Source organism: Oncorhynchus nerka, unplaced genomic scaffold (assembly GCF_034236695.1).
Source record: "Oncorhynchus nerka isolate Pitt River unplaced genomic scaffold, Oner_Uvic_2.0 unplaced_scaffold_2691, whole genome shotgun sequence".
NCBI classification, from domain to species: domain Eukaryota; kingdom Metazoa; phylum Chordata; class Actinopteri; order Salmoniformes; family Salmonidae; genus Oncorhynchus; species Oncorhynchus nerka.
The window spans coordinates 1-26,934 of record NW_027038610.1 but is presented as its reverse complement, the minus strand read 5'-3'; the positions used below and the strand labels follow the sequence as shown (position 1 = coordinate 26,934).

Sequence of the window (26,934 nt, the reverse complement as noted above, 5' to 3'; positions counted from 1 at the left end):
AGAGTCTTCCTCGGGATCAGAGGGAGATACTTCCTGATATACTAACCATTTATTTACCTTGTGAAGGATATTAAACAGAGAGAGGACTAGGAGTCTTCTCAACTCAGCCATGTCAGGTGGGTGAGAGGACAATACTGGATACAACTCCATCCTCTCCCAGGGGATCACAGCATCTTTGGGAATATTTCTAAATTTAATGTAGACAATATAACCAGGATAAACATGAAATGCATTCAGTCCCGATTGAATGAGCTATTTATAATAATTGACTTGGCAAAAAAAAAGACAAATATTTGTTAACTATTAATTCTATTAATTAATGCTAATTATATTTTGCTGTACTGAAGAATGATAATATTGGATCGTTTTATCATTGATTAGGTGTTTGATCAATTTGCGTGATTAAATTTGACCACATTCATTTTGTATTATTTCCTTTTATAGGATTCATACAATACATGATATATATATATAATGAAGTCCCTAAACCATTTCTTTGAATGTGAGCAGCCATTGCTGTATTGGTATGTGATGAGGTGGAGTCCACCTTTAAACAAAGGTATCTACCAACCACACTCTTCGTTGGCGTTCTGTGTAACACTGCACCGCCATCATGATTGTGTCATGAACTCTTTTTTGTTCCCTGACAGACAAAGACATCGATGTGAAGAAGCCCAAAAGAAAGGTAAGAACCAGACCCCCCACGCCTTTCATGCCATCTCTCTTTCTCTCCTTCTTTCCCTGGGTTGTTTATCTTTTCTCATCAACTTGCAGTTTCACTCAAAGCTGTCTTGAAAATATCTGATGTAAGTACCAACATGCATGATTATAAGGTCCAGTTTTATGTGTATTCTCACTGTCTATCATTCTGTTATCCCTCCTCTATTCCCTACTCTATTCCCTCCTCTATTTCCTCTTCTATTCCCTCCTCTATTCCCTCCTCTATTCCCTCCTCTATTCCCTACTGTATTCCCTCATCTATTCCCTCCTCTATTCCCTCCTCTATTTCCTCTTCTATTCCCTCCTCTATTCCCTCCTCTATTCCCTACTCTATTCCCTCCTCTATTCCCTACTGTATTCCCTCCTCTATTTCCTCTTCTATTCCCTCATCTATTCCCTCCTCTATTCCCTCCTCTATTTCCTCTTCTATTCCCTCCTCTATTCCCTCCTCTATTCCCTCCTCTATTCCCTCCTCTATTCCCTACTGTATTCCCTCCTCTATTCCCTACTCTATTTCCTCTTCTATTCCCTACTCTATTCCCTACTCTATTCCCTCCTCTATTCCCTCCTCTATTCCCTCCTCTATTCCCTCCTCTATTCCCTACTGTATTCCCTCCTCTATTTCCTCTTCTATTCCCTCCTCTATTCCCTCCTCTATTCCCTACTCTATTCCCTCCTCTATTTCCTCTTCTATTCCCTACTCTATTCCCTCCTCTATTCCTCCTCTATTCCCTCCTCTATTCCTCCTCTATTCCCTCCTCTATTCCCTACTCTATTCCCTCCCTCTATTCCCTCCTCTATTCCCTCCTCTATTCCCTCCTCTATTCCCTCCTCTATTCCCTACTCTATTCCCTCCTCTATTCCCTACTGGATTCCCTCATCTATTCCCTCCTCTATTCCCTCCTCTATTCCCTCCTCTATTCCCTACTGTATTCCCTCATCTATTCCCTCCTCTATTCCCTCCTCTATTCACTACTCTATTCACTACTCTATTCCCTCCTCTATTCCCTCCTCTATTCACTACTCTATTCACTACTCTATTCCCTCCTCTATTCCCTCCTCTATTCCCTCCTCTATTCCCTCCTCTATTCCCTCCTCTATTCCCTCCTCTATTCCCTCCTCTATTCCCTCCTCTATTCCCTCCTCTATTCCCTACTCTGTATTCTCACTGTCTATCATTCTGTTATCACTATTCATCGCAAGTGCAGGTTATAGGTCCAACAGTACAGTAATACCTAACAATATGCTTGTGTTTCTAGCTCCAACAGTAATACCTAACAATATGCTTGTGTTTCTAGCTCCAACAGTAATACCTAGCAATATGCTTGTGTTTCTAGCTCCAACAGTAATACCTAACAATATGCTTGTGTTTCTAGCTCCAACAGTAATACCTAACAATATGCTTGTGTTTCTAGCTCCAACAGTAATACCTAACAATATGCTTGTGTTTCTAGCTCCAACAGTACAGTAATACCTAACAATATGCTTGTGTTTCTAGCTCCAACAGTAATACCTAACAATATGCTTGTGTTTCTAGCTCCAACAGTAATACCTAACAATATGCTTGTGTTTCTAGCTCCAACAGTACAGTAATACCTAACAATATGCTTGTGTTTCTAGCTCCAACAGTAATACCTAACAATATGCTTGTGTTTCTAGCTCCAACAGTAATACCTAGCAATATGCTTGTGTTTCTAGCTCCAACAGTAATACCTAACAATATGCTTGTGTTTCTAGCTCCAACAGTACAGTAATACCTAGCAATATGCTTGTGTTTCTAGCTCCAACAGTAATACCTAACAATATGCTTGTGTTTCTAGCTCCAACAGTAATACCTAGCAATATGCTTGTGTTTCTAGCTCCAACAGTAATACCTAACAATATGCTTGTGTTTCTAGTTCCAACAGTAATATGCTCAGTAATCTGTTTATTAATGGATGGATATAGGTCTTTAGCAGTTTGGCTCTATAGTGTCACCCCCTTTGAAGAGGGGGATGACCGCGGCAGCTTTCCAATCTTTAGGGATCCCGGACTATACGAAAGAGAGGTTGAACAGACTGGTAATAGGGCTTGCAACATTGGCGGCAGATAATTTTAGAAAGAGAGGGTCCAGATTGTCTAGCTCAGCTGATTTGTCCGGGTCCAGGTTTTGCAGCTCTTTCAGAACATCTGCGATCTGGATTTGGGTGAAGGAGAAACTGGGGAGGCTCGGGCTCAAGTAGCTGCGAGGGGTGCGGAGCTGTTGGCCGATGTTGGGAGGAAAAAGCTAGCCTTTGCTTTCCTGACTGACTGCGTACATTGGTTCCTGACATCCCTGAACAGTTTCATATCGCGGGGACTATTCGATGCTATTGCAGTCCGCCACAGGATGTTTTTGTGCTGGTCAAGGGCAGTTAGGTCTGGAGTGAACCAAGGGATATATCTGTTCTTAGTTCTACAGTTTTTGAAAGGGGCATGCTTATTTAAGATGGTGAGGAAAAATCTTTTCAAGAATGATGAGGTGTCCTCGACTGACGGGATGAGGTCAATATCCTCCGGGATACCCGGGCCAGGTCGATTAGAAAGGCCTGCTCGCAGAAGTGTTTTAGGGAGCGTTTGACAGTGATGAGGGGTGGTCGTTTGACTGCGGCTCCGTAGCGTATACAGGCAATGAGGCAGTGATCGCTAAGATCCTGGTTGAAAACAGCAGAGGTGTATTTGGAGGGCCAGTTGGTCAGGATAATATCTATGAGGGTGCCCATGTTTACAGATTTAGGGTTGTACCTGGTGGGTTCCTTGGTGATTTGTGTGAGATTGAGGGCATCTAGCTTAGATTGTAGGACTGCCGTGGTGTTAAGCATATCCCAGTTTAGGTCACCTAACAGAATGAACTCTGAAGCTAGATGGGGGCGATCAATTCACATGTGGTATCCAGGCACAGCTGGGGGGGGGGGGTGGTCTATGACAGGTGGCAACAGTGAGATACTATTTCTGGAGAGATTAATTTTAAAAATTAGAAGTTCGAACTGTTTGGGCATAGACTTGGAAAGTATGACGGAACTTTGCAGGCTATCTCTGCAGTAGATTGCAACTCCTCCCCCTTTGGCAGTTCTATGTTGACGGAAAATGTTGTAGTTGGGTATGGAAATCTCCAAATTTTTGACTAGAATACAGTATATACATATGAAGTAAACAGCAGTAGTTATATAGGATGAACCATGACTAGAATACAGTATATACATATGAAGTGAACAGCAGGATGAACCATGACTAGAATACAGTATATTCATATGAAGTGGACAGCAGTAGTTATATAGGATGAACTAGAATACAGTATATACATATGAAGTGGACAGCAGTAGTTATATAGGATGAACCATGACTAGAATACAGTATATACATATGAAGTGGACAGCAGGATGAACCATGACTAGAATACAGTATATACATATGAAGTGGACAGCAGTAGTTATATAGGATGAACCATGACTAGAATACAGTATATTCATATGTAGTGAACAGCAGGATGAACCATGACTAGAATACAGTATATACATATGAAGTGGACAGCAGGATGAACCATGACTAGAATACAGTATATTCATATGAAGTGGACAGCAGGATGAACCATGACTAGAATACAGTATATACATATGAAGTGGACAGCAGTAGTTATATAGGATGAACTAGAATACAGTATATACATATGAAGTGGACAGCAGGATGAACCACTAGAATACAGTATATTCATATGAAGTGGACAGCAGGATGAACCATGACTAGAATACAGTATATTCATATGAAGTGGACAGCAGGATGAACCATGACTAGAATACAGTATATACATATGAAGTGGGTAAAACAGTATGTAAACATGATTAAAGTGACCAGTGTTGCAGCAGTCTGTCAGGTACCTGTCTTATCTCTGTCCTCGTGTCTACCTATAGCCATGAAATTCCAACAGCTTGTCTCTTTGAATGACTTCAAGGTAAAAACGATAGTGGACTATGGAGTGTGGGGCTGTCAGTACTTTATCCTCTCGATGCAGTACACCTCCACAGTACTTCTTGCCGGCTCCGTATGCAGTACACCTCCACAGTACGTCTTGTCTGCAGTACACCTCCACAGTACTTCTTGCCGGCTCCGTATGCAGTACACCTCCACAGTACTTCTTGTCTGCTCCGTATGCAGTACTCCTCCACAGTACGTCTTGTCTGCAGTACACCTCCACAGTACGTCTTGTCTGCTCCGTATGCAGTACACCTCCACAGTACGTCTTGTCTGCTCCGTATGCAGTACACCTCCACAGTACGTCTTGTCTGCTCCGTATGCAGTACACCTCCACAGTACGTCTTGTCTGCAGTACACCTCCACAGTACTTCTTGTCTGCTCCGTATGCAGTACACCTCCACAGTACGTCTTGTCTGCAGTACACCTCCACAGTACTTCTTGTCTGCTCCGTATGCAGTACACCTCCACAGTACGTCTTGTCTGCAGTACACCTCCACAGTACGTCTTGTCTGCTCCGTATGCAGTACACCTCCACAGTACGTCTTGTCTGCTCCGTATGCAGTACACCTCCACAGTACGTCTTGTCTGCTCCGTATGCAGTACACCTCCACAGTACTTCTTGTCTGCTCAGTATGCAGTACACCTCCACAGTACGTCTTGTCTGCTCCGTATGCAGTACACCTCCACAGTACGTCTTGTCTGCAGTACACCTCCACAGTACGTCTTGTCTGCTCAGTATGCAGTACACCTCCACAGTACGTCTTGTCTGCTCCGTATGCAGTACACCTCCACAGTACGTCTTGTCTGCTCAGTATGCAGTACACCTCCACAGTACGTCTTGTCTGCAGTACACCTCCACAGTACGTCTTGTCTGCTCAGTATGCAGTACACCTCCACAGTACGTCTTGTCTGCTCCGTATGCAGTACACCTCCACAGTATGTCTTGTCTGCTCAGTATGCAGTACACCTCCACAGTACGTCTTGTCTGCAGTACACCTCCACAGTACGTCTTGTCTGCTCCGTATGCAGTACACCTCCACAGTACGTCTTGTCTGCTCCGTATGCAGTACACCTCCACAGTACGTCTTGTCTGCAGTACACCTCCACAGTACGTCTTGTCTGCTCAGTATGCAGTACACCTCCACAGTACGTCTTGTCTGCTCCGTATGCAGTACACCTCCACAGTACGTCTTGTCTGCTCAGTATGCAGTACACCTCCACAGTACGTCTTGTCTGCAGTACACCTCCACAGTACGTCTTGTCTGCAGTACACCTCCACAGTACGTCTTGTCTGCTCAGTATGCAGTACACCTCCACAGTACGTCTTGTCTGCTCCGTATGCAGTACACCTCCACAGTACGTCTTGTCTGCTCAGTATGCAGTACACCTCCACAGTACGTCTTGTCTGCAGTACACCTCCACAGTACGTCTTGTCTGCTCAGTATGCAGTACACCTCCACAGTACGTCTTGTCTGCTCCGTATGCAGTACACCTCCACAGTACGTCTTGTCTGCTCAGTATGCAGTACACCTCCACAGTACGTCTTGTCTGCAGTACACCTCCACAGTACGCCTTGTCTGCTCAGTATGCAGTACACCTCCACAGTACGTCTTGTCTGCTCCGTATGCAGTACACCTCCACAGTACGTCTTGTCTGCTCAGTATGCAGTACACCTCCACAGTACGTCTTGTCTGCAGTACACCTCCACAGTACGTCTTGTCTGCAGTACACCTCCACAGTACGTCTTGTCTGCTCAGTATGCAGTACACCTCCACAGTACGTCTTGTCTGCTCCGTATGCAGTACACCTCCACAGTACGTCTTGTCTGCTCAGTATGCAGTACACCTCCACAGTACGTCTTGTCTGCAGTACACCTCCACAGTACGCCTTGTCTGCTCAGTATGCAGTACACCTCCACAGTACGTCTTGTCTGCTCCGTATGCAGTACACCTCCACAGTACGTCTTGTCTGCTCAGTATGCAGTACACCTCCACAGTACGTCTTGTCTGCAGTACACCTCCACAGTACGTCTTGTCTGCTCAGTATGCAGTACACCTCCACAGTACGTCTTGTCTGCTCCGTATGCAGTACACCTCCACAGTACGTCTTGTCTGCTCAGTATGCAGTACACCTCCACAGTACGTCTTGTCTGCTCAGTATGCAGTACACCTCCACAGTACGTCTTGTCTGCTCAGTATGCAGTACACCTCCACAGTACGTCTTGTCTGCTCCGTATGCAGTACACCTCCACAGTACGTCTTGTCTGCAGTACACCTCCACAGTACTTCTTGTCTGCTCCGTATGCAGTACACCTCCACAGTACGTCTTGTCTGCAGTACACCTCCACAGTACGTCTTGTCTGCTCCGTATGCAGTACACCTCCACAGTACGTCTTGTCTGCAGTACACCTCCACAGTACTTCTTGTCTGCTCCGTATGCAGTACACCTCCACAGTACTTCTTGTCTGCTCCGTATGCAGTACACCTCCACAGTACGTCTTGTCTGCAGTACACCTCCACAGTACGTCTTGTCTGCTCCGTATGCAGTACACCTCCACAGTACGTCTTGCCGGCTCCGTATGCAGTACACCTCCACAGTACTTCTTGTCTGCTCCGTATGCAGTACACCTCCACAGTACGTCTTGTCTGCAGTACACCTCCACAGTACGTCTTGTCTGCTCCATATGCAGTACACCTCCACAGTACTTCTTGTCTGCAGTACACCTCCACAGTACGTCTTGTCTGCTCCATATGCAGTACACCTCCACAGTACTTCTTGTCTGCTCCGTATGCAGTACACCTCCACAGTACGTCCTGTCTGCAGTACACCTCCACAGTACTTCTTGTCTGCAGTACACCTCCACAGTACGTCTTGTCTGCTCCGTATGCAGTACACCTCCACAGTACTTCTTGTCTGCTCCGTATGCAGTACACCTCCACAGTACGTCTTGTCTGCTCAGTATGCAGTACACCTCCACAGTACGTCTTGTCTGCAGTACACCTCCACAGTACGTCTTGCCGGCTCCGTATGCAGTACACCTCCACAGTACGTCTTGTCTGCAGTACACCTCCACAGTACGTCTTGTCTGCTCCGTATGCAGTACACCTCCACAGTACGTCTTGTCTGCAGTACACCTCCACAGTACGTCTTGTCTGCTCCGTATGCAGTACACCTCCACAGTACGTCTTGTCTGCAGTACACCTCCACAGTACGTCTTGTCTGCTCCGTATGCAGTACACCTCCACAGTACGTCTTGTCTGCTCCGTATGCAGTACACCTCCACAGTACGTCTTGTCTGCTCCGTATGCAGTACACCTCCACAGTACGTCTTGTCTGCAGTACACCTCCACAGTACGTCTTGTCTGCTCCGTATGCAGTACACCTCCACAGTACGTCTTGTCTGCTCCGTATGCAGTACACCTCCACAGTACGTCTTGTCTGCTCAGTATGCAGTACACCTCCACAGTACGTCTTGTCTGCAGTACACCTCCACAGTACGTCTTGTCTGCAGTACACCTCCACAGTACGTCTTGTCTGCTCCGTATGCAGTACACCTCCACAGTACGTCTTGTCTGCTCAGTATGCAGTACACCTCCACAGTACGTCTTGTCTGCTCCGTCTGCAGTACACCTCCACAGTACGTCTTGTCTGCAGTACACCTCCACAGTACGTCTTGTCTGCTCCGTATGCAGTACACCTCCACAGTACGTCTTGTCTGCTCAGTATGCAGTACACCTCCACAGTACTTCTTGTCTGCTCCGTATGCAGTACACCTCCACAGTACGTCTTGTCTGCAGTACACCTCCAAAGTACGTCTTGTCTGCTCCGTATGCAGTACACCTCCACAGTACGTCTTGTCTGCTCCGTATGCAGTACACCTCCACAGTACTTCTTGTCTGCTCCATATGCAGTACACCTCCACAGTACGTCTTGTCTGCAGTACACCTCCACAGTACGTCTTGCCGGCTCCGTATGCAGTACACCTCCACAGTACTTCTTGTCTGCTCCGTATGCAGTACACCTCCACATTACGTCTTGTCTGCAGTACACCTCCACACTACATCTTGTCTGCTCCGTATGCAGTACACCTCCACAGTACGTCTTGTCTGCAGTACACCTCCACAGTACTTCTTGTCTGCTCCGTATGCAGTACACCTCCACAGTACGTCTTGTCTGCTCCGTATGCAGTACACCTCCACAGTACGTCTTGTCTGCTCAGTATGCAGTACACCTCCACAGTACGTCTTGTCTGCTCCGTATGCAGTACACCTCCACAGTACGTCTTGTCTGCTCCGTATGCAGTACACCTCCACAGTACGTCTTGTCTGCTCCGTATGCAGTACACCTCCACAGTACTTCTTGTCTGCAGTACACCTCCACAGTACTTCTTGTCTGCTCCGTATGCAGTACACCTCCACAGTACGTCTTGTCTGCTCCGTATGCAGTACACCTCCACAGTAATTCTTGTCTGCAGTACACCTCCACAGTACTTCTTGTCTGCTCCGTATGCAGTACACCTCCACAGTACTTCTTGCCGGCTCCGTATGCAGTACACCTCCACAGTACGTATTGTCTGCAGTACACCTCCACAGTACGTCTTGTCTGCTCCGTATGCAGTACACCTCCACAGTACTTCTTGTCTGCAGTACACCTCCACAGTACTTCTTGTCTGCTCCGTATGCAGTACACCTCCACAGTACGTCTTGTCTGCAGTACACCTCCACAGTACTTCTTGTCTGCAGTACACCTCCACAGTACGTCTTGTCTGCAGTACACCTCCACAGTACTTCTTGTCTGCAGTACACCTCCACAGTACGTCTTGTCTGCAGTACACCTCCACAGTACGTCTTGTCTGCAGTACACCTCCACAGTACGTCTTGTCTGCTCCGTATGCAGTACACCTCCACAGTACTTCTTGTCTGCTCCGTATGCAGTACACCTCCACAGTACGTCTTGTCTGCAGTACACCTCCACAGTACGTCTTGCCGGCTCCGTATGCAGTACACCTCCACAGTACGTCTTGTCTGCAGTACACCTCCACAGTACGTCTTGTCTGCTCCGTATGCAGTACACCTCCACAGTACTTCTTGTCTGCTCCGTATGCAGTACACCTCCACAGTACGTCTTGTCTGCAGTACACCTCCACAGTACGTCTTGTCTGCTCCGTATGCAGTACACCTCCACAGTACTTCTTGTCTGCAGTACACCTCCACAGTACGTCTTGTCTGCAGTACACCTCCACAGTACGTCTTGTCTGCTCCGTATGCAGTACACCTCCACAGTACGTCTTGTCTGCTCCGTATGCAGTACACCTCCACAGTACGTCTTGCCGGCTCCATGTGTCAGCTGATGTTTTTTTACACGGTAGTGTTTTATCTCGGCAATGTTTCTTTGTATAACACTTGCTACTATTTCGGCCAGGTCTCTCTTGAAAAGAGCTGTTTTAATCTCAGTGAGACTAACCGTTGGGGGGGGCAGGTAGCCTAGTGGTTGGAGCGTTGGGCCAGTAACCCGAAAGGTTGCTAGATTGAATCCCTGAGCTGACAAGGTAAAAAATCTGTCGTTCTGCCCCTGAACAAGGCAGTTAACCCACTGTTCCCCGGTAGGCCGTCATTGTAAATAAGAATTTGTTCTTAACTGACTTGCCTAGTTAAATAAAGGTCAAATAAAAAGCGATCAAACAGGCAAAACGTATTGACAAGGTGGAGTCGCAATTCAACGGCTCAGACACAAGAGGTATGTGGCAGGGTCTACAGACAACCACGGATTACCAAGGGAAGACCAGTCTACAGACAATCACGGATTACCAAGGGAAGACCAGTCTACAGACAACCACGGATTACCAAGGGAAGACCAGTCTACAGACAACCACAGATTACCAAGGGAAGACCAGTCTACAGACAACCACGGATTACCAAGGGAAGACCAGTCTACAGACAATCACGGATTACCAAGGGAAGACCAGTCTACAGACAATCACGGATTACCAAGGGAAGACCAGTCTACAGACAACCACGGATTACCAAGGGAAGACCAGTCTACAGACAATCACAGATTACCAAGGGAAGACCAGTCTACAGACAATCACGGATTACCAAGGGAAGACCAGTCTACAGACAACCACAGATTACCAAGGGAAGACCAGTCTACAGACAACCACGGATTACCAAGGGAAGACCAGTCTACAGACAACCACAGATGACCAAGGGAAGACCAGTCTACAGACAATCACGGATTACCAAGGGAAGACCAGTCTACAGACAACCACGGATTACCAAGGGAAAACCAGTCTACAGACAATCACGGATTACCAAGGGAAGACCAGTCTACAGACAACCACGGATTACCAAGGGAAGACCAGTCTACAGACAACCACGGATTACCAAGGGAAAACCAGTCTACAGACAATCACGGATTACCAAGGGAAGACCAGTCTACAGACAACCACGGATTACCAAGGGAAAACCAGTCTACAGACAACCACGGATTACCAAGGGAAGACCAGTCTACAGACAATCACGGATTACCAAGGGAAGACCAGTCTACAGACAATCACGGATTACCAAGGGAAGACCAGTCACATCACGGACACCGACGTCCTGCTTTGAAGAAAACACAGTGCCACTGATGCGGCCCGCTACCAAGGACTGTGGACTCTCCTTCTCCGTGGCCGCCGTGAGTAAGACATTTAAACGTGTTAACCCTCGCAAGGCTGCCGGCACAGACGGCATCCCCAGCCGCGTCCTCAGAGCATGACCAGACCAGCTGGCTGGAGTGTTTACGGACATATTCAACCTCTCCCTATCCCAGTCTGCTGTCACCACATGTTTCAAGATGGCCACCGTTGTTCCTGAACCCAAGAAGGCATAGATAACTGAACTGAATGACTATCACCCCGTAGCACTCAATACTGTCATCATGAAGTGCTTTGAGAGACTAGTTAAGGATCATATCACCTCCACCTTACCTGACACCTTAGATCCACTTCAGTTTGAATACCGCCCCAACAGGTCCACAGACGATGCAATTGCCATTGAGCAGCACACTGCCCTATCCCATCTGGACAAGACGAATACCTATGTAAGAATGCTGTTTATTGACTATAGCTCAGCATTCAACACCATAGTACCCTCCAAGCTCATCATTAAGCTCAAGGCCCTGGGTCTCAATCCCACCCTGCTGTGCAACTGGGTCCTGGACTTCCTGACAGGCCGCCCCCAGGTGTTGGAGGTAGGAAACATCATCTCCACTTCGCTGATCTTCAACACAGGGGTCCCACAAGGGTCAGTGCTCAGCCCCCTCCTGTACTCCCTGTTCACCCATGACTGCATGGCCAAACACGCCTCCAACTCAATCATCAAGTTTGCAGACGACACAACAGTAGTAGCCTTGATCACCCACAACGACGAGACAGCCTACAGGGAGGAGGTGAGGGCCCTGGGAGTGTGGTGTCAGGAAAATAACCTTTCACTCAACGTCAACAAAACAAAGGAGATGATTGTGGACGTCAGGAAACAGCAGAGGGAGCAATCCCCCCTATCCACATCAATGGAACAGTAGTGAAGAGGGTAGAAAGTTTTAAGTTCCTCGGCGTACACATCACGGACAAACTGAAATGGTCCACCCACACAGACAGCGTGGTGAAGAAGGGTAGTGAGGTCTGCACAACGCATCACCGGGGGCAAACTACCTGCCCTCCAGGACACCCACACCACCCGATGTTACAGGAAGGCCAAAAAGATCATCAAGGACAACAACCACCCGAGCCACTGCCTGTTCACCCCGCTATCATCCAGAAGGCGAGGTCAGTACAGGTGCATCAAAGCTGGGACCGAGAGACTGAAAAACAGCTTCTATCTCAAGGCCATCAGACTGTTAAACAGTCATGACTAGGCGGTTTCCACCCGGTTATTCAACCTTGCCCCTTAGAGGCTGCTGCCCTATGTACATAGACACAGAATCACTGTCCACTTTAATAATGGAACACTGTCCACTTTAATAATGGAACACTAGTCACTTTAATAATGGAACACTAGTCATTTTAATAATGGAACACTAGTCACTTTAATAATGGAACACTAGTCACTTTAATAATGGAACACTAGTCATTTTAATAATGGAACACTGGTCACTTTAATAATGGAACACTGGTGACTTTAATAATGGAACACTAGTCACTTTAATAATGGAACACTAGTCACTTTAATAATGGAACACTAGTCATTTTAATAATGGAACACTGGTCACTTTAATAATGGAACACTGGTCACTTTAATAATGGAACACTAGTCACTTTAATAATGGAACACCAGTCACTTTAATAAGGAACACTAGTCACTTTAATAAGGAACACTAGTCACTTTAATAATGGAACACTGGTCACTTTAATAATGGAACACTAGCCACTTTAATAATGGAACACTAGTCACTTTAATAATGGAACACTAGTCACTTTAATAATGGAACACTAGTCACTTTAATAATGGAACACTGGTCACTTTAATAATGGAACACTAGTCACTTTAATAATGGAACACTGGTCACTTTAATAATGGAACACTGGTGACTTTAATAATGGAACACTAGTCACTTTAATAATGGAACACTGGTCACTTTAATAATGGAACACTGGTGACTTTAATAATGGAACACTGGTCACTTTAATAATGGAACACTAGTCACTCTAATAATGGAACACTGTCCACTTTAATAATGGAACACTAGTCACTTTAATAATGGAACACTGGTCACTTTAATAATGGAACACTGGTGACTTTAATAATGGAACACTAGTCCCTTTAATAATGGAACACTGGTCACTTTAATAATGGAACACTGGTGACTTTAATCATGTTTACATACTGCTTTACTCATTTCATATGTATATACTGTATTATATTCTACTGTGTTTACTAACTCTGGCCCCTTTAATACAGTTTCCATACTGCTACTCATCTCATATGTAAATACTGTATTCTATTCTACTGTATTTACTAACTCTGGCCCCTTTAATACAGTTTCCATACTGCTACTCATCTCATATGTAAATACTGTATTCTATTCTACTGTATTTACTAACTAGTCACTATAATACAGTTTACATACTGCTTTACTCATCTCATATGTATATACTGTATTATATTCTACTATAATGTTTCCATACTGCTACTCATCTCATATGTAAATACTGTATTCTATTCTACTGTATTTACTAACTAGTCACTATAATACTGTTTCCATACTGCTACTCATCTCATATGTAAATACTGTATTCTATTCTACTATAATGTTTCCATACTGCTACTCATCTCATATGTAAATACTGTATTCTATTCTACTGTGTTTGTCCGACAGCTCGTGCTAATATTTATATATTTTTTAATTCCATTCTTTTACTTTTAGATTTGAGTTTATTGTTGTGAATTGTTAGATACTACTGCACTGTTGGAACTAGGAATACAAGCATTTAGTTAGATACTACTGCACTGTTGGAACTAGGAATACAAGCATTTAGTTAGATACTACTGCACTGTTGGAGCTAGAAACACAAGCATTTAGTTAGATACTACTGCACTGTTGGAACTAGAAATACAAGCATTTAGTTAGATACTACTGCACTGTTGGAACTAGGAACACAAGCATTTAGTTAGATACTACTGTTGGAGCTAGAAACACAAGCATTTAGTTAGATACTACTGCACTGTTGGAACTAGGAACACAAGCATTTAGTTAGATACTACTGTTGGAGCTAGAAACACAAGCATTTAGTTAGATATTACTGCACCGTTGGAGCTAGAAACACAAGCATTTAGTTAGATACTACTACACTGTTGGAGCTAGAAACACAAGCATTTAGTTAGATATTACTGCACTGTTGGAGCTAGAAACACAAGCATTTAGTTAGATACTACTGTACTGTTGGAGCTAGAAATACAAGCATTTAGTTAGATATTACTGTTGGAGCTAGAAACACAAGCATTTAGTTAGATACTACTGTACTGTTGGAGCTAGAAACACAAGCATTTAGTTAGATATTACTGTACTGATGGAGCTGGGAACACAAGCATTTAGTTAGATATTACTGCACTGTTGGAGCTAGAAACACAAGCATTTAGTTAGATATTACTGTTGGAGCTAGAAACACAAGCATTTAGTTAGATATTACTGTTGGAGCTAGAAACACAAGCATTTAGTTAGATACTACTGTACTGTTGGAGCTAGGAACACAAGCATTTAGTTAGATATTACTGTTGGAGCTAGAAATACAAGCATTTGGTTAGATATTACTGTACTGATGGAGCTGGGAACACAAGCATTTAGTTAGATATTACTGTTGGATCTAGGAACACAAGCATTTAGTTAGATATTACTGCACTGTTGGAGCTAGAAACACAAGCATTTAGTTAGACATTACTGTTGGAGCTAGAAATACAAGCATTTAGTTAGATATTACTGTTGGAGCTAGAAATACAAGCATTTGGTTAGATATTACTGTACTGATGGAGCTGGGAACACAAGCATTTAGTTAGATATTACTGTTGGAGCTAGAAATACAAGCATTTGGTTAGATATTACTGTACTGATGGAGCTGGGAACACAAGCATTTAGTTAGATATTACTGCACTGTTGGAGCTAGAAACACAAGCATTTAGTTAGATATTACTGTACTGATGGAGCTGGTAACACAAGCATTTAGTTAGATACTACTGCACTGTTGGAGCTAGAAACACAAGCATTTAGTTAGACATTACTGTTGGAGCTAGAAATACAAGCATTTAGTTAGATATTACTGTACTGTTGGAGCTAGAAACACAAGCATTTAGTTAGATATTACTGCACTGTTGGAGCTAGAAACACAAGCATTTAGTTAGATATTACTGCACTGTTGGAGTTAGAAACACAAGCATTTAGTTAGATATTACTGCACTGTTGGAGCTAGAAACACAAGCATTTAGTTAGATATTACTGTTGGAGCTAGAAACACAAGCATTTAGTTAGATATTACTGCACTGTTGGAGCTAGAAACACAAGCATTTAGTTAGATATTACTGCACTGTTGGAGCTAGAAACACAAGCATTTAGTTAGATATTACTGCACTGTTGGAGCTAGAAACACAAGCATTTCGCTACACCCACAATAACGTCTACTAAACAAGTGTATTTGACAAATAAAATGTGATTTGATTTGGTCAAATAAAGGTGTTTCTGCTACTCTGTGTCCAGGTGGATGTGTGCGGGTATCCTCTCAGCATCTTCTTCATCGTGGTCAATGAGTTCTGTGAACGTTTCTCCTACTATGGCATGCGAGGTGAGCCAATCACACCTCTCTATGTTGACCGATAGCAGAGAGCTGAGCCAATCACACCTCTCTATGTTGACAGATAGCAGAGAGCTGAGCCAATCACACCTCTCTATGTTGACAGATAGCAGAGAGCTAAGCCAATCACACCTCTCTATGTTGACAGATAGCAGAGAGCTGAGCCAATCACACCTCTCTATGTTGACAGATAGCAGAGAGCTGAGCCAATCACACCTCTCTATGTTGACAGATAGCAGAGAGCTGAGCCAATCACACCTCTCTATGTTGACAGATAGCAGAGAGCTGAGCCAATCACACCTCTCTATGTTGACAGATAGCAGAGAGCTGAGCCAATCACACCTCTCTATGTTGACAGATAGCAGAGAGCTGAGCCAATCACACCTCTCTATGTTGACAGATAGCAGAGAGCTGAGCCAATCACACCTCTCTATGTTGACCGATAGCAGAGAGCTGAGCCAATCACACTCTCTATGTTGACAGATAGCAGAGAGCTGAGCCAATCACACCTCTCTATGTTGACAGATAGCAGAGAGCTGAGCCAATCACACCTCTCTATGTTGACAGATAGCAGAGAGCTGAGCCAATCACACCTCTCTATGTTGACAGATAGCAGAGAGCTGAGCCAATCACACCTCTCTATGTTGACAGATAGCAGAGAGCTGAGCCAATCACACCTCTCTATGTTGACAGATAGCAGAGAGCTGAGCCAATCACACCTCTCTATGTTGACAGATAGCAGAGAGCTGAGCCAATCACACAAAACACCTCTCTATGTTGACAGATAGCAGAGAGCTGAGCCAATCACAAATAAATTTCATTGACCAATGTTAAGGACTGGTCCTGTAGATGGACATATTGAGTGGTTCTGTTGTCTCCTCTAGCGGTGTTGGTCCTGTAGATGGACATATTGAGTGGTTCTGTTGTCCCCCCTAGCGGTGTTGGTCCTGTAGATGGACATATTGAGTGGTTCTGTTGTCTCCTCTAGCGGTGTTGTATATTGAGTGGTTCTGTTGTCTCCTCTAGCGGTGTTGGTCCTGTAGATGGACATATTGAGTGGTTCTGTTGTCTCCTCTAGCGGTGTTGGTCCTGTAGATGGACATATTGAGTGGTTCTGTTGTCTCCTCTAGCGGTGTTGGTCCTGTAGATGGACATATTGAGTGGTTCTGTTGTCCCCCCCTAGCGGTGTTGGTCCTGTAGATGGACATATTGAGTGGTTCTGTTGTCTCCTCTAGCGGTGTTGGTCCTGTAGATGGACATATTGAGTGGTTCTGTTGTCTCCTCTAGCGGTGTTGGTCCTGTAGATGGACATATTGAGTGGTTCTGTTGTCTCCTCTAGCGGTGTTGTATATTGAGTGGTTCTGTTGTCTCCTCTAGCGGTGTTGGTCCTGTAGATGGACATATTGAGTGGTTCTGTTGTCTCCTCTAGCGGTGTTGGTCCTGTAGATGGACATATTGAGTGGTTCTGTTGTCTCCTCTAGCGGTGTTGGTCCTGTAGATGGACATATTGAGTGGTTCTGTTGTCTCCTCTAGCGGTGTTGGTCCTGTAGATGGACATATTGAGTGGTTCTGTTGTCTCCTCTAGCGGTGTTGGTCCTGTAGATGGACATATTGAGTGGTTCTGTTGTCTCCTCTAGCGGTGTTGGTCCTGTAGATGGACATATTGAGTGGTTCTGTTGTCTGCTCTAGCAGTGTTGTATATTGAGTGGTTCTGTTGTCTCCTCTAGCGGTGTTGGTCCTGTAGATGGACATATTGAGTGGTTCTGTTGTCTCCTCTAGCAGTGTTGTATATTGAGTGGTTCTGTTGTCTCCTCTAGCGGTGTTGGTCCTGTAGATGGACATATTGAGTGGTTCTGTTGTCTCCTCTAGCGGTGTTGGTCCTGTAGATGGACATATTGAGTGGTTCTGTTGTCTCCTCTAGCGGTGTTGGTCCTGTAGATGGACATATTGAGTGGTTCTGTTGTCTCCTCTAGCGGTGTTGGTCCTGTAGATGGACATATTGAGTGGTTCTGTTGTCTCCTCTAGCGGTGTTGGTCCTGTAGATGGACATATTGAGTGGTTCTGTTGTCTCCTCTAGCGGTGTTGGTCCTGTAGATGGACATATAGAGTGGTTCTGTTGTCTCCTCTAGCGGTGTTGGTCCTGTAGATGGACATATTGAGTGGTTCTGTTGTCTCCTCTAGCGGTGTTGGTCCTGTAGATGGACATATTGAGTGGTTCTGTTGTCTCCTCTAGCGGTGTTGTATATTGAGTGGTTCTGTTGTCTCCTCTAGCGGTGTTGGTCCTGTAGATGGACATATTGAGTGGTTCTGTTGTCTCCTCCCTAGCGGTGTTGGTCCTGTAGATGGACATATTGAGTGGTTCTGTTGTCTCCTCTAGCGGTGTTGGTCCTGTAGATGGACATATTGAGTGGTTCTGTTGTCTCCTCTAGCGGTGTTGGTCCTGTAGATGGACATATTGAGTGGTTCTGTTGTCTCCTCTAGCGGTGTTGGTCCTGTAGATGGACATATTGAGTGGTTCTGTTGTCCCCCCCTAGCGGTGTTGGTCCTGTAGATGGACATATTGAGTGGTTCTGTTGTCTCCTCTAGCGGTGTTGTATATTGAGTGGTTCTGTTGTCTCCTCTAGCGGTGTTGTATATTGAGTGGTTCTGTTGTCTCCTCTAGCGGTGTTGGTCCTGTAGATGGACATATTGAGTGGTTCTGTTGTCTCCTCTAGCAGTGTTGTATATTGAGTGGTTCTGTTGTCTCCTCTAGCGGTGTTGGTCCTGTAGATGGACATATTGAGTGGTTCTGTTGTCTCCTCTAGCGGTGTTGGTCCTGTAGATGGACATATTGAGTGGTTCTGTTGTCTCCTCTAGCGGTGTTGGTCCTGTAGATGGACATATTGAGTGGTTCTGTTGTCTCCTCTAGCGGTGTTGTATATTGAGTGGTTCTGTTGTCTCCTCTAGCAGTGTTGTATATTGAGTGGTTCTGTTGTCTCCTCTAGCAGTGTTGTATATTGAGTGGTTCTGTTGTCTCCTCTAGCGGTGTTGGTCCTGTAGATGGACATATTGAGTGGTTCTGTTGTCTCCCTCTAGCGGTGTTGGTCCTGTAGATGGACATATTGAGTGGTTCTGTTGTCTCCTCCCTAGCGGTGTTGGTCCTGTAGATGGACATATTGAGTGGTTCTGTTGTCTCCTCTAGCGGTGTTGGTCCTGTAGATGGACATATTGAGTGGTTCTGTTGTCTCCCTCTAGCGGTGTTGTATATTGAGCGGTTCTGTTGTCTCCTCTAGCGGTGTTGGTCCTGTAGATGGACATATTGAGTGGTTCTGTTGTCTCCCTCTAGCGGTGTTGTATATTGAGCGGTTCTGTTGTCTCCTCTAGCGGTGTTGGTCCTGTAGATGGACATATTGAGTGGTTCTGTTGTCTCCCTCTAGCAGTGTTGTATATTGAGTGGTTCTGTTGTCTCCTCTAGCGGTGTTGGTCCTGTAGATGGACATATTGAGTGGTTCTGTTGTCTCCTCTAGCGGTGTTGTATATTGAGTGGTTCTGTTGTCTCCTCTAGCAGTGTTGTATATTGAGCGGTTCTGTTGTCTCCTCTAGCGGTGTTGGTCCTGTAGATGGACATATTGAGTGGTTCTGTTGTCTCCTCTAGCGGTGTTGTATATTGAGTGGTTCTGTTGTCTCCTCTAGCGGTGTTGGTCCTGTAGATGGACATATTGAGTGGTTCTGTTGTCTCCTCTAGCGGTGTTGTATATTGAGTGGTTCTGTTGTCTCCTCTAGCAGTGTTGTATATTGAGCGGTTCTGTTGTCTCCTCTAGCGGTGTTGGTCCTGTAGATGGACATATTGAGTGGTTCTGTTGTCTCCCTCTAGCGGTGTTGTATATTGAGCGGTTCTGTTGTCTCCTCTAGCGGTGTTGGTCCTGTAGATGGACATATTGAGTGGTTCTGTTGTCTCCCTCTAGCGGTGTTGTATATTGAGTGGTTCTGTTGTCTCCTCTAGCGGTGTTGGTCCTGTAGATGGACATATTGAGTGGTTCTGTTGTCTCCTCTAGCGGTGTTGTATATTGAGTGGTTCTGTTGTCTCCTCTAGCGGTGTTGGTCCTGTAGATGGACATATTGAGTGGTTCTGTTGTCTCCTCTAGCGGTGTTGTATATTGAGTGGTTCTGTTGTCTCCCTCTAGCGGTGTTGTATATTGAGTGGTTCTGTTGTCTCCTCTAGCGGTGTTGGTCCTGTAGATGGACATATTGAGTGGTTCTGTTGTCTCCTCTAGTTCTGTTGTCTCCCTCTAGCGGTGTTGTATATTGAGTGGTTCTGTTGTCTCCTCTAGCGGTGTTGGTCCTGTAGATGGACATATTGAGTGGTTCTGTTGTCTCCCTCTAGCGGTGTTGTATATTGAGTGGTTCTGTTGTCTCCTCTAGCGGTGTTGGTCCTGTAGATGGACATATTGAGTGGTTCTGTTGTCTCCCTCTAGCGGTGTTGTATATTGAGTGGTTCTGTTGTCTCCTCTAGCGGTGTTGGTCCTGTAGATGGACATATTGAGTGGTTCTGTTGTCTCCCTCTAGCGGTGTTGTATATTGAGCGGTTCTGTTGTCTCCTCTAGCAGTGTTGTATATTGAGTGGTTCTGTTGTCTCCCTCTAGCGGTGTTGTATATTGAGCGGTTCTGTTGTCTCCTCTAGCAGTGTTGTATATTGAGCGGTTCTGTTGTCTCCCTCTAGCGGTGTTGGTCCTGTACTTCAGGTATTTCCTGAAGTGGGATGATGACCTGGCCACCTCTATCTATCACACCTTCATCGCTCTCTGCTACCTGACTCCTATACTGGGGGCCATAGTGGCAGACTCCTGGCTGGGGAAGTTCAAGTGAGTCCAAACCCAGTACATCCACATATGATCTGATCTTCCATAGGATATCTGGGGATTGTAGGTCCCTCGCTTGTAGTTGTCTGCCCTCCTGGTAAATCATTCGTTTTTCTCCCCCTCAAAACACTTTTTACTTTGCAAAAAACAAAACAAAATAGATAATAAAGAAAACTTAAATAAAAAATGAACAGTAAAATATAATACTCACAAAAGTTCCATATGATGTATATACACAGTGTTTTAACGATGTGCAAATGGTTGAAGTACAAAAGGGAAGATAAATAAACATAAATATGGGTTGTATTTACAACGGTGTTTGTTCTTCACTGGTTGCCCCTTTTCTTGTGGCAACAGGTCACACATCTTGCTGCTGTGATGGCACACTGTGGTATTTCACCCAGTAGATATGTGATGTCACACTGTGGTATTTCACCCAGTAGATATGTGATGTCACACTGTGGTATTTCACCCAGTAGATATGTGATGTCACACTGTGGTATTTCACCCAGTAGATATGTGATGTCACACTGTGGTATTTCTGATATGGGATGTAACACTGTGGTCTCTCCCAGTAGATATGTGATGTCACACTGTGGTATTTCACCCAGTAGATATGTGATGTCACACTGTGGTATTTCACCCAGTAGATATGTGATGTCACACTGTGGTATTTCACCCAGTAGATATGTGATGTCACACTGTGGTATTTCACCCAGTAGATATGGGAGTTTATCAAGATTGGATTTGTTTTCGAATTGTTCTCTCTCGCTCTCTTTCCTCTCTCTTTCCTCTCTCTCTCTCTCTCTCTCTCTCTCTTTCCCCTCTCTCTCGCTCTCTTTCCTCTCTCCCTCCTCTCTCTGTCCTCTCTCTCTCTCTCTCTCGCCTCTCTCTCGCTCTCTTTCCTCTCTCCCTCCTCTCTCTCTTCCCTCTCTCTCCCTCCTCTCTCTTTCCTCTCTCTCTCCTCGCTCTCTTTCCTCTCTCTCTCCTCTCTCTTCCCTCTCTCTCGCTCTCTTTCCTCTCTCTCTCTCTCTCTCTCTCTCTCTCCTCTTTCCTCTCTCTCACTCTCTTTCCTCTCTCTCTCTCTCTCTCCTTCTCTCTCTCCTCCTCTCTCCCTCCTCTCTCCTCCTCTCTCTCTCCTCTTTCCTCCTCTCTCCCCAGGACTATTGTCTATTTATCCATCGTCTATACGGTGGGACAGGTCGTCATGGCAGTAAGCGCCATACACGACATCACAGACACAGACAGGGACGGGACCCCTGACAACATGACCTTCCATGTGTGAGTTCATCTGCTGTTCACCCCTAAACACAACATCCTATATAAGCCTGTACCAAAGCATTGCTGTCACCCCTAAACACAACATCTTATAAGCCTGTACCGCCTGAAGCATTGTAAAAAGATTAGAGTTGTGTAAACTTAGTCAACTCCTGTTGACTCAACTTCTATGATATGAGTTCCATTAGTTGAACTGATACGTGATGTGCTGTTCTCTCCCTCAGGGCCATGTCTATGGTTGGCCTGTTCCTCATCGCTCTGGGGACGGGGGGCATCAAACCCTGTGTCGCTGCCTTTGGAGGAGACCAGTTTGAAGACCACCAGGTTGGTAACGCTAGCGGAGCAGCCATTTTAGAGTCTGTCTCTACCGACCTCGGTCATTACTGTAGTGTAGACTCCATTTTAGAGTCTGTCTCTACCGACCTCGGTCCTACAGTAGTGTGACTCTATTTTAGATTCTGTCTCTACTGACCTCGGTGATTACGGTAGTGTAGACTCCATTTTAGAGTCTGTCTCTACCGACCTCGTGATTACAGTAGTGTAGACTCCATTTTAGAGTCTCTACCGACCTCGGTCCTTACAGTAGTGTAGACTCCATTTTAGAGTCGGTCTCTGCCGCCTCGGTCTATACCAGTGCAGTGTAGACTCCATTTTAGAGTCTGTCTCTACTGACCTCGGTTAGAGTCTGTCTCTACCGACCTCGGTCCTTACAGTAGTGTAGACTCCATTTTAGAGTCGGTCTCTACCGACCTCGGTCTATACAGTAGTGTAGACTCCATTTTAGAGTCGGTCTCTACCGACCTCGGTCCTTACAGTAGTGTAGACTCCATTTTAGAGTTTGTCTCTACTGACCTCAGTCATTACTGTAGTGTAGACTCCATTTTAGAGTCTCTACCGACCTCGGTCATTACTGTAGTGTAGACTCCATTTTAGAGTCTCTACCGACCTCGGTCTATACGGTAGTGTAGACTCCATTTTAGAGTCTCTACTGACCTCGGTGATTACGGTAGTGTAGACTCCATTTTAGAGTCTGTCTCTACTGACCTCGGTCTTTACAGTAGTGTAGACTCCATTTTAGAGTCGGTCTCTACCGACCTCGGTCTATACAGTAGTGTAGACTCCATTTTAGAGTCTGTCTCTACTGACCTCGGTTAGAGTCTGTCTCTACCGACCTCGGTCCTTACAGTAGTGTAGACTCCATTTTAGAGTCGGTCTCTACCGACCTCGGTCTATACAGTAGTGTAGACTCCATTTTAGAGTCTGTCTCTACTGACCTCGGTCAGTACAGTAATGTAGACTCCATTTTAGAGTCTGTCTCTGCCGTCCTCGGTCAGTACAGTAATGTAGACTCCATTTTAGAGTCTGTCTCTACCGACCTCGGTCAGTACAGTAGTGTAGACTCCATTTTGAGTCTGTCTCTACTCACCCTCAGTGGTAGTGTAGACTCCATTTTAGAGTCTGTCTCTACCTCGGTCAGTACAGTAGTGTAGACTTCATTTTAGAGTCTGTCTCTGCCGACCTCGGTCAGTACAGTAGTGTAGACTCCAGACTCAGGAAGTAGTGATCAGGTTTATCAATGTGACTTCAGTCATTATCAGTGCTGAGCCAGCAGAACACATCCCAGATGGTTGTTTAATAACCACTAACCCTGGATACCAGCTGGAAGGTGCATTTAGGTCAGGTTATAGAGCATCATGTTGCTGAATGTGGATGAATCTAAACACCTTGAATCTCAGCAGATAGATGGTGCTGCTAGCTATGGTTGAGATACAAATGTCAAGGTCAGATGTTTGCAGTTCTAAACCTGTCCTCCTGTCCATGTCTTCTGTCCATGTCTCCACGTCCTCCTGTTCTCTGTCCTCCTGTCCTCTGTCCATGTCTCATGTCCTCCCCTGTCCTCCTGTCCATGTCCTCCTGTCCTCCTGTCCATGTCTCCTGTCCTCCTGTCCTCCTATCCTCCTGATCTCATGTCCATGTCTCCTGTCCTCCTGTCCATGTCTCTATCCTCCTGTCCTCCTGTCCATGTCCCCTGTCCTCCTCCTGTCCTCCTATCCTTCTGTCCTTCTGTCCATGTCTCCTGTCCCCCTGTCCTCCTGTCCATGTCTCTGTCCTCCTGTCCATGTCTCATGTCCTCCTGTCCTTCTGTCCATGTCTCCTGTCCCCTGTCCTTCTTTCCATGTCTCCCTGTCCTCCTGTCTGTCCTCCTGTCTTCTGTCCTCTCTGTCTCCTGTCTCCTGTCCATGTATCCTGTCCTCCTGTCTTCCTGTCCTCCTGTCCTCCTGTCCTTCTGTCCTCCTGTCCACTTGTCCTTCTGTCCTCCTGTCTCCTGCCCTCCTGTCCATGTCTCCTGTCCTCCTGTCCATGTCTCCTGTCTTCTTGTCCTTCTATCCTCCTGTCCATGTCTCCTGTCTCTTGTCCTTCCCTGTCCTCCTGTCTCCCGTCCTCCTGTCCATGTCACCTGTCCTCCTGTCCTCCTGTCCATGTCTCCTGTCCTCCTGTCCATGTCTCCTGTCTTCCTGTCCTCCTGTCCTCCTGTCCATGTCTCCTGTCCTGTCCTCTGTCCATGTCTCCTGTCTCCCTCCTGTCCTCCTGTCCTCCTGTCCTCCTGTCCTCCTGTCCATGTCTCCTGTCCTGTCCTCCTGTCCTCCTGTCCTCCTGTCCATGTCTCCTGTCCTCCTGTCCTCCTGTCCTCCTGTCCTCCTGTCCATGTCTCTGTCCTCCTGTCCTCCTGTCCTCCCCTGTCCATACATTCTCCAGGAGAAACAGAGGAGCACGTTCTTCTCCATCTTCTACCTGTCAATCAACGCTGGTAGTCTCCTGTCTACTGTCATTACACCCATCCTCAGGAGGTATGACCATAACCCTAAACTAACACAATACCTGTCCTCCTGTCTGCCGTATTTTTCCTCCTCAGAGGTACGTACCTACAACCTAAACCACCACAATACCTGTCCTCCCTGTCTGCTGTCATTACACCCATCCTCAGCAAGATGTGACCATAACCCTAAACTAACACAATGCCTGGTCAGACTTGACATTACTAACCCCTAAACTAACACAATGCCTGGTCAGACTTTCATTTAAACAATACCTGGTAGACTTGACATTACTAACCTAAAAACTAACACAATGCCTGGTCAGAATAACCCTAAACTAACACAATGCCTGGTCAGACTTGACATTAACCAACCACAATCCCTGGTCAGACCAATTACTATCTAAACTAACCAATACCTGGTCAGACTTGACATTTAACCCCTAAACTAACACAATGCCTGGTCAGACTTGACATTACTAACCCTAAACTAACACAACCCAAACTAACATAATGCCTGAGTCAAACTAACCTAACTAACCTAACTATGACATTACTAACCCTAAACTAACACAAATGCTCAGACTTGACATAACCTAAACCAATACAATGCCTGGTCAGACTTGACATTACTAACCCTAAGCTAACACAATGCCTGGTCAGACTTGGATATTACTAACCCTAAACTAACACAATACCTGGTCAGACTTGACACATTTACTAACCTAAACTAACACAATGCCTGGTCAGACTTACTATAAACTAACCCTATGATGGGCTAACCTAAACTAACACAATGCCTGGTCCAGACTAACCTAAACTATGACATTACTAACCTAAACTAACACAATACTTGGTCACTAACCTAAACTAACACAATGCCTGGTCAGAAACGGCTACTGCTAACCCTAAACTAACACAATGCCTGTTCAGACTTGACATTACTAACCTAAACTAACACAATACCTGGTCAGACTAACCTAAACTAACTGTGCCTGTCAGATGGTGACACTAACCTAAACTAACACAATGCCTGGTCAGACTTGACATACTAACCTAAACTAACACAATGCCTGGTCAGACTTGACATTACTAACCCTAAACTGTTGCCTAACACTAAACTAACCTGTACCTGGTCAGACTTGACATTACTAACCCTAAACTATGACATTACTAACCTAAACTAACACAATGCCTGGTCAGACTTGACATTACTAACCCTAAACTAGCACAATGCCTGGTCAGACTTGACATTACTAACCTAAACTAACACAATGCCTGGTCGGACTTGACATTACTAACCTAAACAACACAATACCTGTCAGATTGACGACACTACTAACCCTAAACTAACACATGCCTGGTCAGACTTGACATTACCTCAACCTAAACTAACACAATGCCTGAGTCGGACTTGACATTACTAACCTAAACTAACACAATGCCTGGTCAGACTTGACATTACTAACCCTAAACTAACACAATGCCTGGTCAGACTTGATCTACTAACCCTAAACTGTTCGACCTTAAGCTAGACGACATTACCTGGTCAGACTAACTCTAAACTAACACAATACCTGTTCAAGACTAACCTAAACTAACACAATACCTGGGTCAGACTTGACATTACTAACCCTAACTAACACAATGCCTGGTCAGACTTGACATTACTAACCCTAAACTAACACAATACCTGGTCAGACTTGACAGTTACCTAACCCTAAACTAACACAATGCCTGGTCAGACATTACTAACCTATCCTTACACAATGCCTGGTCAGACTATGACATTACTAACCTAAGCTAACACAATGCCTGGTCAGACTTGACATTACTAACCCTAAACTAACACAATGCCTGACAGATCAGATAACCTAAACTAAGCACAGTACCTGGTCAGACTTGAGCATCACTACTAACCCTAAACTAACACAATACCTGGTCAGACTTGACATTACTCACCCTAAACTAATACA

The 26,934-nt window shown here is 45.3% G+C and overlaps 1 protein-coding gene across 1 annotated transcript; it reads left to right on the top strand.

The window, feature by feature from the left end:
- Nucleotides 1-25,059, top strand: LOC135567039 (solute carrier family 15 member 1-like; the record flags this gene model as incomplete). Its single annotated transcript, XM_065014552.1, has 7 exons — nt 1-116; nt 651-685; nt 15,934-16,018; nt 20,727-20,868; nt 22,027-22,146; nt 22,368-22,467; nt 24,901-25,059. Coding segments are annotated over exons 1-7 (648 nt in total), but the record flags the coding sequence as incomplete, so codon positions are not given.
- Nucleotides 25,060-26,934: the final 1,875 nt, after the last annotated feature.